Genomic DNA, 11,972 nt, shown 5'->3' on the forward strand with positions numbered 1-11,972 from the left:
AATTTAAAAACAAAATCGAAAAAAAAACATGACAAATTTCCTAGTGTGTATAAAAGAAAACATTAGTAAAATAAATAAGGTATATAATAAAAATATAAATCTATATATTTTCATATTCCATGAAACTAAAGTTGAAATGAACACTTGCTATTAAATGTGCATTTATTTGCACCTCTACTGTACTTTGCTATAGACGTTTGTTTTCAGAGGTAGATGCATAAATTTAATAATTCATAAATACATGTGTTTAACAAATGTAAATTTCATTTTCAGACTGGTTCTTGGTATCAGAATTATAATTAATCTTATGTAATTAATCGTGTATTTATATACAAGGATTAAAAATTAGTATCGTATTCAAAATGTAATGGAGATACGTATAAAAGTGTTTACCTACAGTTTTACATAATAAAAGTAACATTTAATGCAATAATGTTATTAAATTATTGTTCATAATTATTATTTTAATTATTTTCCTACAGACTCGTTATATATTAAGCTTAACCATTCGAAAAAGAACGGTTACACGATAAATTTTGTGATCGGTGTTAGTTGGCCTGTCCTATGAATTTAAGGGTTGTCAAAAGGGCGAAGTGAAATATAAGGATTACATATCGATATCGTAGCTGTTTGCATCGATAGAAATGACAGCGTTTTCTGACGATAATGCGGCGTGTTTTATAAGCCTCTTTAATATATTAGGTTATAAAACCGTTATGAAAGATGTCATTCTGGCATTAGTGCTATTATAATTACATACAAAAAATAGAAATTTTGTAAAGATCTTGAAACTTGCGTGATCATGTTTCGATGACGATAAATTAAATTCAATATTTGGTGTCTATTTGTGAAATTAAAATTAGTATAAAGCTTCGTGAACAAGATAGTTGATCATAAAAACAATTTCATTATGAGTCCTACACAGAAACCTAAAGTATTGCATTTGCCATTAGCGCGAGTAAAAACTATTATGAAAAGTTCTCCAGAAGCAGAAGCCGTTTCGTTTGATGCTTCCTATTTCGTAGCAAAATCTGCGGTGAGTTTTACATTCAAATTCTATCAAGTTATTTTTCTAATATTTTAACAATTGAACTATTATTACATATGAGTTTTGATTATATGTGGACACTACAGAGAACAATAAAACTGAATATTGTATTTTAATTTATACTTTTATGAAGTTACTTCAAGAGGATTATCAGTTATTGATATTGTGCTTATTCTTAAAAATCATACCTTGAGAATAGCTATCATAACTAGGTAATAAAATTAATAACAAGGTTTTGATTAATTTGAATTTATTGCAGGAGCTTTTTGTCGCTTACCTTGCTAAACAAGCTTATAGTAAAGGTAAAAAAGATTTGGATTATAAAGATGTTACCAATGTTGTTCATAACAAAGACACATTAGACTTCTTATGGGAATTAATGCCAAAAAAATTACGGTGAGACAATACAAAGAACTAATGTCAAAAAAGAAAGTGGAAAAAGATCCCATTTCCAGTTTGGAATCAGAAGAATCTGATAGTGAGGAATGATAGTAATTAATAACTAATTATACAGGTTGTAATTATATATTACAATATATATTTTTACAATCATTATTACATTTCATCAAACAAATCATCCATTTCAATGTCTTCTGGCGGTTCTACAGACTCTGTTTCCGAAACCTTCAGGAACATATCAGCTTCTTGTTGCGATATTTTGCTTAATGGGTTTTCATCAATAGTAATCAAGCCCAAATTTTCTTTCACCAGATTACTCCAGAATAAGTCTTTCCTATTTTTTAACACAACATCTTTAAGCTCCTTCAGCCAGTCATTATATTCTTTTGTGTGTGTTTTGATACATTCATCTCTCAATGTTCTCAAAGCCACCAATGCTTTGGAATAATCGGTGTCAAATGACTTGAGAGGAATATTGTAAATTACTTGTTGTAACTGCTTAATCACTAGAACAGCAGTAGTTTGAATTTGGATCATATACAAAACAAAAACAATTACTACTTACCAGTCAATTTATCTTCTCTAGTAATTAATTTTAAGAAATCTTCTGATGGGTTCACTGTGCCCACTTCAACAAGTTCGGCTTTAATTGCATCTTGAATTTTAAGTATGTCTTTTGCTTCTTGAATACTCTGTAAATCTTCCTCTTTGCCAATTGTCTTCAGACGGCTAAATTAGATTAATAAGTCAAACATTTAGTGATTTTAATAAAATTGTTCCTATTTGTTTAGTTTGTAATTAATTTATAAATACTATAAGCAATCTTCTTTTACATGTATATATGGTAAATCTTAAATATGTAAACAATAATCCTTACACATACAGAATGAAAGTAGTAGTTAATCATTCCTTATTCATATAAAGAATGAATAAGAACTAATCAAAAGTTACTTGTTAACTATCTAAACTAGATCAGTAGTATAATATTTCAAATAAGGACCAAACAAACATTGTTAACACATAAGTTACATGCAAATAAACAATTTTAATTAATACATTGTTTTAGAAAATAAACTCTACATATATACTTTTGCAGCTCACACTAATTGGAATTTATTGTGAAACAAAATAAATAAAAACATTGCCTTCAAAATAAAATATGCTTTGGAATAATCATATTCAAGTAATTTGAGTAATGTAATATGAGAAATTTGAGAATATTTTGATTATTGAAATGCAACGTAGTTAAATATTGTTCCTATCATACACTTTTTTAATATATATATATTTTATTTTATATATATATTTTAATATATATATATATATATATATATATATATATATATATATATGTTGATAGAACTAAACTTTTTAAGCAGGCATCCATCCAGATAATAAAGATAAAACTATATTTGAAAGTAAATTTAATGGTCCATATAACAAAATATAGCTTTCTTTATATTTATTATCTGAATGAATGCCTGATTAAAAAGTTTATAGTTTTATCAACGAAAGAATTATATGAGGATAGTTTTGGCGATGTTGATACATATTTGAAGTATTTTGCAGCCCAATTGTTGAATCAATTTTAATTTGACGATTGGGCTGCAAAATACTTCATATATATATATATATATATATATATATATATATATATATATATTAGGTTGTCAAATATCTCCCTTCCGCTTTTTTGCTCTTGGCAATACAAAAAGGCAGAAGGGAGATATTTGACAACCTATTATATATATATATATAATATATATATATATATATTTTTTGATGTGCAGGTTTTAAATATGACTAACTAAAATTAAATATTGCAAATACCCATTAAAATTAATCTTACCTATTGATCCATTTGTTCCGTTCAGATATCATTTCCTGTTTCTCGATTAGTGGGAATAAATCCTTTATTTTTGCAATTGCCTTTTGTGAACCTTCCAATATTTTTTCAGGAACATTTATTAGATTTAGCACATCTTTCTGGACTGGAGGCAGCTGTTTGGTCTTATACATAGCACGGAATGACAAGCTTTGGAAAGCATGCTGCATATATGGATTTAAAGTTCTCTTCACATGATATGCCTCCATAGGTTCGCCATCTTCAGTCCTATTTCATGGAGAAATTGCACAGTATTTATTAATTTTACATATTACGTATAAATTGAATTTGAGTTTGTAAATAAACATAGTATAAGTATTTTCAGTTATTCAATCTGAAATTGCACAATTAATCACATTTTTGTGGTATATTAAATATTTTACAATTAAGTGAATATATCCAGATGAAATTATATAACAATACTGTTGGTATCGGTTATTTATTTATGTAATATTATTCTCAGGAGTCTTGATAACTATCATAGATAAAATATAAAACTATTAGTTTATTTTTATGTGGAAAACAAAAAAAAGAACAGCATAGCTTACAGAGATGAACTCCAGTTCTATTTTATAAGTTGTTATTGTTACCAATAACATATAGTAAAAAAACTATTTGTCACGTAATGAGATTCTGCAAAAAATATTTTGTATAGGTAATTAGGTAATTAGTACAATATCACAATCACTAATATATTTAGTTTTTCAATGAACAAGAACAATTGCAGCGTTTTTTGTGATTTAAAATATACTATTTTAACAATTCCTACTCTTTTGTTGGCAGGATGAACCACTTGCATACTGTGACTCTGGATAAAATTCTGTTTTAGATCTGTAAATAAATACTAATAAATGAGTGGATACTAACTCGGCTGCCGTCATCAGATCCATAGAATCAATTAGTGAATCAACAGCTTTTAATTGCTCTTCATTTGGCGTATTTTTTTTTCCTAATAAGGGTGGAAAGCTAAGAAGATGCAGATCTTCAAAAAAGGGTAATTGTATCATACAGAGGCATTTAAACTTATTTGTAATCTTTGGTAATAAACATTGTATTGTTGGCGCATTTCCACAATTGTACACTCTTCTAGCTATTCCAACAACTTCACTATTTTGCATTGAATCAACAAGAGCGGAAAAGGCCCTCTCGGAACTCTAAAATATGAAAGCACCATACAACAAACACATATATATTTTTAAGCACTAAACTGTTTAACAAGTTACCTGATAACCTTTCCGTGCCACTATACAAGTAACACCATTCCCTGAGAACCATTCACGATGAATATTAGACAACTTAGTAAAACCTAGAATAATTAAACATCTTGGACCAGAAGAATAGCTCATAGTCTCATCGGCAGAAGTATAAGGCACAATGGTAGCACCATATTGATAGCCAGGAATTAGGTCTGATTTATCAATTTTTGAATTATTTTCTGACTAAAAAGTAATTATCATATTCACTGAAAATTATTTTTTTACAGATAATTGCAGTTAACATATTTTTAACACTTACATGCTTGAAATACTGCCGTTGAATTTCACATGCTCCATCTAATACAGTAGTTCTTCTCTTCCATGTTGGTAAGCAGTTATCATCTGAGATCTGAAAAATAGTTGATGTGTTTAGATTACATTACATATCAAAAATATATAGCTGGAAATTATTAGAGTATTATTTGTTTTATTATAAGCAAAGAAATCTTTAATTAATGTTTGATATAACATTATTAGTCTAGTTCTGTGTAAATATAGATCCACTTGTCTCTAATACATTATTACACAGACTGGGGTACAACATGACTTCAACAATGTCTCAATAATTTAGTAATAAAAAGAAAAAGTAGAAATAATGAAGAAAAGATCATAAATAAATATTAAAAAGAAAACATCTCATTAAAGGGTTCATCCTAATGTTCTTTCAATGAAATGAAATGAAATTATATATATATATATATATATATATATATATATATATATATATATAGTACCTTCTTATAACCACAAATAGAAATACTTATGTCAGGTCCAATTTGTAAATTAGTATACCAAGGTGTGGGCCTAATCTGTTTATTCTCAAAGTACATGAGTTCTGTCACAGCATCATCAAAATTGCACATAGAACCGTTTGTCTGAAATTTTTTCTTTTAGTAATTTTTGTTCAATAACAGTTTATTCAACATACCTCTTTAATTATAAGACTAATCAGTTTTTCTCCCTCTTCTTGATGTGGTAACTTAGGAACTTTTTGTGAGAAAAAACTAGTTTCTAAATCACTTTCATTGCCTGAATTGAATTCTGGTATGACATTGGCACCTCTATTTCAAATAAGAATAATAAATTCAAGTATAAAAGCATAATAATCGCATAAAAGTATAATCATATTTACAGTTTAAGAATAATTACTGTAGCATCTAGTAAGAAAAAAATAATACACTCTGTGTTCAGTTATTATTTTGAGTGGACCAGAATAATTAAAAGTAATTAAGTCATGAATTTTTCATTCATTTTTGTTGATGTGCAATACAATAATTATATCACTTCAATGATTGCAAACCAAGTCTCGAGTTTAATACTAAGGTAGAAGAAATAAATTAAGAAATTAAATAGTAAGTAAAGCCCGAATCACACGAGGCTTGTTTTGTTGCTTTATGGCTCTGCTTGCCAGGTAGCTGGCGGTCGAGAGTCCAAAATGACGTCATAGCGATCTCGCTTTCTTGCCAGCATGCTGGATTTTGACATTAGAACGTGTGCTATTTTTCGAGATGGATTTGCCCGTCCCGACCAATCGGGAAGCAGTATTTTGTCACATGGTTCATCATGTGACGGCACTGCTGTCAAACTTGAAGAAAGAGTACGACATATTTTGGAAATAGTTATGAAATCAATGTCAATTGATCGGCCTCGGACAAAAACATATAGTTTTTAAAATATTATTTAATTTAGATAATTTAGATAATTTAAAATAATATAAACGTAAATGATAAATGATATCCAAAAACATTTTCTATTTTATTTAAGTATAAATATTTTTTTATATTTTTTTATATATAGAAGCATTTTGATTTTAATTTATTTTAATTATTTCATTTATTGGAGAAATATTATTGAATATTATATTTCTAAAATTCACAAAAAAATATTTAAAATTAATTAATATTCAAAATTAAAATATATATTTATAAAGTTTACTAAAACAATAATTAAATTTTTACAATATTATTTATTATTTGTATTGATTTTATTTATTTTTACTAATAATGTTTCAATACATAATTTAATTCAGATTTATGAAAATTTAAATAAATTATATAACTTTCCAATTTTTTTTTAAATTATTATATTAATTATCTCTTTTCTATATTAATTTTATTGAATTGTTCTTATTAAAATTAATGTTATTTTCTATGACCCGTGTTAAATAGAAAAAGTAAACTAAAAGTATTGTTGTTAATTGTAACTAAACTAAAAGTATTGTTTATACGAAAAATTGTATTGAACTAAAAGTATTGTTGAATTTCGAGGTTATGTCGCACGGCACCTATTAACCACGCTTAAAATCTAGTTCAAAAAGCCTCGTGTGATGCGTACGGCTAGAAAAATATCATGATTTACAGCGCCGTCATCGGCAAAAAAATCAAGCGGGAAATCCAGCGTCAGAAAACAAGCCTCGTGTGATTCGGGCTTAAATTCATAATTTAATTTGAATTGAACATTTATGGTTTTTCAGAATATACAGTTATAAATATTTTAACTTTCTTACAAAGGTCTGTTAAGGAAAATAATGTCATTATTTTTTAATAAAAATGCCAAGTTTTTATATTAACGATATAAAAATTCAACTATTGTTTATGCAGGCACAGAATTAGAATTTGTGTGTTTAAATTAATTTTAAATTTTTCTTGAGAAAAATCTAATAACATAAAACAATAATATTATATTATTGAGTAAATTTACTTACATAACTATTAATTCTATTTGGGCATCATTAATGTCTTGTACAACTTGTGGTAAAATACTTGCATCCTCAACTTCTGAAGCAAAATTAGTAAACATTATAATTTTTTTTGCAGCTATCTTCTTATCCCTTCAAAATATTTTGTAATTAATTATCCACATTCAATTTTAATAAGATGTGAACTAAGAAATATGCAAAATAAAGAAACTGTATTTTGTCATTTTTGTAAGATGAACAAATTAAAATTGACTAAATAACTCTTTATGAAAATTATTCTGCTCACTGGATTTGTTCTTTAAGGAAATCTACTGCTACTATAATTCCTTTCAACCAATCAGCTTTAATATTTGTAGGAGTGACATCATTATTTATATAATGAAGCATTTCCCATGACGATAGTGATAAGCAAAAGGCTTCTTCAATATTTTCAAACTTTCCCTTGAATTTTGATGCAAGCATATTATTTGTGTTCGCTGAACCAAGAAGTATCAACCCCAGTTCATCTTTGGGTTTATTAAATATCTAAGATAAATAACATGTAAATTTATTAATATATTTGATATAATACTTAAATTTTAGAAATAGTGTGAGTTAGTATAGGGTCATGTTCAACTAAATCATAGCAATTCTAATCAATTAGTTATTAATTGTAATGATTTGTTTATTAGCAATGATATCTCACATATATGGAATCAAAATGTGAAAAAGAAAAATAACCTTTCTTTGAATTAATTTTGTTAAGCAAGTGCATGATCGTTCAAAGAACGTCTCTTTAAATGCATCTTCTTTGTCTAATGTTACAACATTTACACCAACATCTAAAATTATAACGGTAGCTTCCTAAAAATAAATATAAACTATTACTCAAAGAAATGTTGTAAACACAAAAATGATATAAATGTTCATACCTTTGAACTTATCGGAGCCATATTAAAATAATAATATAATAGTTTTATTCGTATCTAAAAATTCTATGTAAATTATAAATCAGAAATAGAAAGAACTTAATCAATCTTTACAGCAGGTTTTAACCAATTCTAACATGTTCTTTCGAATTTGACATTTGAATATGCAATAAAAGTCAAAACAATGTACTGTGTACAACTTCAATTCAAAGTGCTAATGTTGTTAAGGTACATTTACATGAAAATATCAAATCTCCAGCAAATTTGCAATTAATTTGCTCTACGACGACATCGAGTTATCGTTATCATTATTTTTAATTTTTGTCTTCAATGATCATAAACCCTTACACTAATTATAGAAAATGAATATATTGTGTATTATATATCTTATATATCCATGCTAATTAAATATATTCAAGATACGACACATAGAGAAAGAAGAGTTATCGACATATATAATATTATTACCAAACACCATTAATTAACAACAAAAATTTAAATAGGTATAAGCTCAAGATATTGAAATTAAATTTGATCTTAAGATATGATATTTTGTAATAGTTTTTGTTGTTATAATATTAACAGTTTTGCAGTTGAAGTTGATTTAAACGCAGCTATTAGAGAGTATTTTTTATTTTAAACCGAGGGCCATAAATAAACATTTTCATGAGTTATTCTTGCATAATTATTTTATATCTAATTCTAAAAAATTAAAATAGTTTATTTATTAATTATTAATTTGTGAATTTATCTTATTAATTATATTACTAGCGTATGGGGTTCGAGATTTACAATTTAGGCGCGAATTTTGTTCTGTTGTCAGTGACTATTGGTGGCTATATAGCGCGAAAAAGTCACTTCTTCATGGAATTGCTTTAACACATCACCTCTGAGACAGTTTGTTGAAGTGCTTTTTCGCGGTTTTTTTTTTTTACATCTTATTAATCATTAATTTTTAAACAAACTTCGAAGCACTGTATAATGGAATCAAAAATTGACGCCGGAAAAGAAAATATTATGAATTTGGAAAATATTTCTATTAAGGTAAGTGGTGTATTTTAAATGCTTTGTTTATGTTTTCAGTAATTTCAAGTATGTGTTATCTCCGCAGTCCCCTAGTAAAGGTGAAAATGTGTTGAGTCCCAGATCATTAAACATCTTAAATGATGTTCGTCAACACTCTCCTAGTAAGAAACAAGCTTTGGAAGAGAAACCTTTTGACAAGGAATTGGAGCCTCTACTTCGTGAAAATCCACGTCGTTTTGTTGTTTTTCCTATTCAGTACCCTGACATTTGGCAAATGTACAAGAAAGCCGAAGCATCTTTTTGGACAGTTGAAGAAGTTGATCTTTCGAAGGATTTAGCAGATTGGGACAAGCTGAAGGATGGCGAACGTCATTTCATTTCTCATGTTTTGGCATTCTTTGCAGCTTCTGATGGCATTGTGAATGAAAATTTAGTAGAACGATTCAGCCAAGAGGTCCAAGTTACTGAAGCCCGATTTTTCTATGGGTTTCAAATTGCTATGGAAAATGTACACTCGGAAATGTATTCTTTATTGATAGAAACTTATATCAGGGATCCCGTTGAAAGGTGATTACTATATTTTATACTGCTAATGTATTTACTTTTCAGTTAAAGCATGTTTTTATATAAATGTTTACACTCTACTTGAGATGCATATCTATTTCTTGGATTACTTGTAAAGTTTTAGTAACTTTACTTGCATAGCAATATCAGCTAAGTTTTTGTTGATATCTAACATTGAGGTTATATATTTCTCAAATTTTAGTTTCAAAAATAGCTTTATATGCTATAATATATAAATCAATAAATTTAGGAAAGTATTTGGTTCAAACTATATATTGTTAGAGAAATCATGAATTTTGAGGAAATTTTGTGCAATGATTATATAAAAATGCATGGCACTTTTCGGTATAAATATGATGCATTTTTCATGTTATATAAAATTTTCAGAGATTTTCTTTTTAATGCTATTGAAACTTTGCCCTGTGTCAAGAAAAAGGCAGACTGGGCTCTACAATGGATTGCTAGCAAGACTGCAACATTTGGTGAACGAATTATTGCTTTCGCTGCTGTGGAAGGTGAATATTAAAATTAAATATAGAACAAAATTTTAACACCTAATTTATTGAGCTTTTATGGTTGAGTCATTTATTTACTACTACTTTAGTCGGCAGTTGATACGCTTGCGTAAATTATTAAAAGAAGATTATGCTAGCTGTTAAGCAATGACTAAGTAAAATACAAAATTAATACATAATTGAAATTTTACATTAGATATAGTTTACAATGTAAATACTTTCTAATGCAACCAATAACTTCCGTTTATTTGCAGGAGTGTTTTTCAGTGGAAGTTTTGCTTCCATATTTTGGCTGAAGAAACGTGGTCTTATGCCAGGTTTGACCTTCAGCAATGAGTTGATATCAAGAGATGAAGGTCTACATTGTGACTTTGCATGCTTGATGTTCAAACATTTAGTACAAAAGCCAACAAAATCTCGAGTTATTGAAATAATAAGAGAAGCTGTGGTCATTGAACAAGAATTTCTAACTGATGCTTTACCTGTAAGGCTTTTGGGCATGAACTGCGACTTGATGTCGCAATATATAGAGTTTGTTGCTGATAGACTATTAGTGGAATTAGGATGTGATAAAGTGAGTACACAGTAGCAATCAGTAATGTTAATTTCATTTACCTCAATGTTAATTCTCTGTTTTCAGATATACAATACGAAAAATCCATTCAGTTTTATGGAATTAATTTCTTTGGAGGGGAAAACTAATTTCTTTGAAAAGAAAGTAGGAGAGTACCAAAAATGGGGTGTAATGTCCAGCCGACTTGACAATGTTTTTACGTTGGATGCTGATTTTTAATTTTATTTAATTGTATATAGCTAGTGATATATTTAAATACTATTTTTTATTATTCATTTTATTGTGATGACCTAATTGTAAGATATTTTTAAAATAAAATACATTTTAGAATATTCGCTGACTTAAAATTATTCTGTATTTCTAAAATTTAGTATTTTTTCAGGTATTTTTTCATTTATTAAAGTAACTATAATAACAATAAAAAGTGTTTTGAAAATTATGAACAAGCAAGTAATAAAACAAAAAAAAACTGTTCTGTATGAATAATTTTTCATTAACAGTTGAAAACATTAAAACCAAGCCTGCATTCCTCAGTGAAAAATAATTAACATAATAAAATTTTAGTATATTCCGAAAGGTATTAAAAATTGTCAAGGGAATATTTATGTATGTACTTTATTTTGAAATAAATACAATATATATATATATATATATATATATATATATATATAATATATGTGTGTGTGTGTGTGTATGTATTGTGTCATGTGAATTGTTAAATTAATTTATATTTCTTTTATGTGTGATGAATCGCCTGTAATTATTTTTAATGCTTTAACATGATATCATATAAGATGTGATATGATATATAACGTATTGCATAATGCAATTTTTTGGGAGCGAATGATTTCGATAAGATATTGCATAGACATGACAGTAACGCGCAGGCCCTTGTATCTCAGTGTAAAACCCGCGTTCACTAATCGTACTTAAAGTAACATAACCTAGGTGAAGATTTGGCGCTAGTGAGCCGATATCAAGTGACAGGTTTGTAATCCTCTAGCATCAAGCCGCCATTTTGATCTGAGTTGTTATTGTGATTTGCAACTATTCTGTTAACGAGTGTTGTGTGTAATTGTTTATTAAGTTTGAATAATTG

At 27.5% G+C, this 11,972-nt stretch overlaps 3 protein-coding genes across 3 annotated transcripts; 2 read left to right on the top strand and 1 right to left on the bottom strand.

Moving 5' to 3' along the window:
* Nucleotides 1-707: 707 nt before the first annotated feature.
* On the top strand, nucleotides 708-1,537 carry LOC113377205 (chromatin accessibility complex protein 1-like). Its single transcript, XM_026617435.1, is given in 3 exon segments — nucleotides 708-1,036; nucleotides 1,308-1,431; nucleotides 1,434-1,537. Coding segments are annotated over 3 exon segments (354 nt in total). The 5' UTR covers nucleotides 708-910.
* LOC113377204 (X-ray repair cross-complementing protein 5-like) lies at nucleotides 1,474-8,337 on the bottom strand. Its single transcript, XM_026617433.1, has 12 exons — nucleotides 8,198-8,337; nucleotides 8,007-8,129; nucleotides 7,573-7,811; nucleotides 7,293-7,418; nucleotides 5,517-5,649; nucleotides 5,323-5,463; nucleotides 4,848-4,937; nucleotides 4,556-4,771; nucleotides 4,200-4,486; nucleotides 3,297-3,560; nucleotides 2,013-2,176; nucleotides 1,474-1,953 (listed from the first exon to the last, which is right to left on the bottom strand). Exons 1-12 carry the CDS (start codon nucleotides 8,216-8,218, stop codon nucleotides 1,604-1,606), a joined length of 2,154 nt encoding a protein of 717 aa, XP_026473218.1. The 5' UTR covers nucleotides 8,219-8,337; the 3' UTR covers nucleotides 1,474-1,603.
* Nucleotides 8,338-8,997: 660 nt separating this feature from the next.
* On the top strand, nucleotides 8,998-11,156 carry LOC113377035 (ribonucleoside-diphosphate reductase subunit M2). The gene is made up of 5 exons (XM_026617198.1): nucleotides 8,998-9,238; nucleotides 9,306-9,787; nucleotides 10,172-10,299; nucleotides 10,554-10,873; nucleotides 10,940-11,156. The coding sequence occupies exons 1-5, from the start codon at nucleotides 9,176-9,178 to the stop codon at nucleotides 11,090-11,092; spliced, it is 1,146 nt and encodes a 381-aa protein (XP_026472983.1). The 5' UTR covers nucleotides 8,998-9,175; the 3' UTR covers nucleotides 11,093-11,156.
* The last annotated feature ends 816 nt before the right edge of the window (nucleotides 11,157-11,972 follow it).

Source organism: Ctenocephalides felis, unplaced genomic scaffold, assembly GCF_003426905.1.
Source record: "Ctenocephalides felis isolate EL2017-DRISC unplaced genomic scaffold, ASM342690v1 CF-g0.4_SCAFFOLD_01886, whole genome shotgun sequence".
In the NCBI taxonomy this organism is placed as follows: Eukaryota; Metazoa; Arthropoda; class Insecta; order Siphonaptera; family Pulicidae; genus Ctenocephalides; species Ctenocephalides felis.

What these genes read in the sequence shown, in the direction of transcription:
- LOC113377035 (XM_026617198.1), top strand. Translation starts at nt 9,176, where the DNA reads ATGGAATCAAAAATTGACGCCGGAAAAGAAAATATTATGAATTTGGAA. An exon ending in ATCAGGGATCCCGTTGAAAG is followed by an intron (nt 9,788 to 10,171) that starts GTGATTACTATA and finishes TAAAATTTTCAG; the next exon opens with AGATTTTCTTTTTAATGCTA. An exon ending in TGGAATTAGGATGTGATAAA is followed by an intron (nt 10,874 to 10,939) that starts GTGAGTACACAG and finishes CTCTGTTTTCAG; the next exon opens with ATATACAATACGAAAAATCC.
- LOC113377204 (XM_026617433.1), bottom strand. Translation starts at nt 8,218, where the DNA reads ATGGCTCCGATAAGTTCAAAG. An exon ending in AACGGCAGTATTTCAAGCAT is followed by an intron (nt 4,772 to 4,847) that starts GTAAGTGTTAAA and finishes ATTACTTTTTAG; the next exon opens with TCAGAAAATAATTCAAAAAT. An exon ending in TAGAGAAGATAAATTGACTG is followed by an intron (nt 1,954 to 2,012) that starts GTAAGTAGTAAT and finishes CTGCTGTTCTAG; the next exon opens with TGATTAAGCAGTTACAACAA.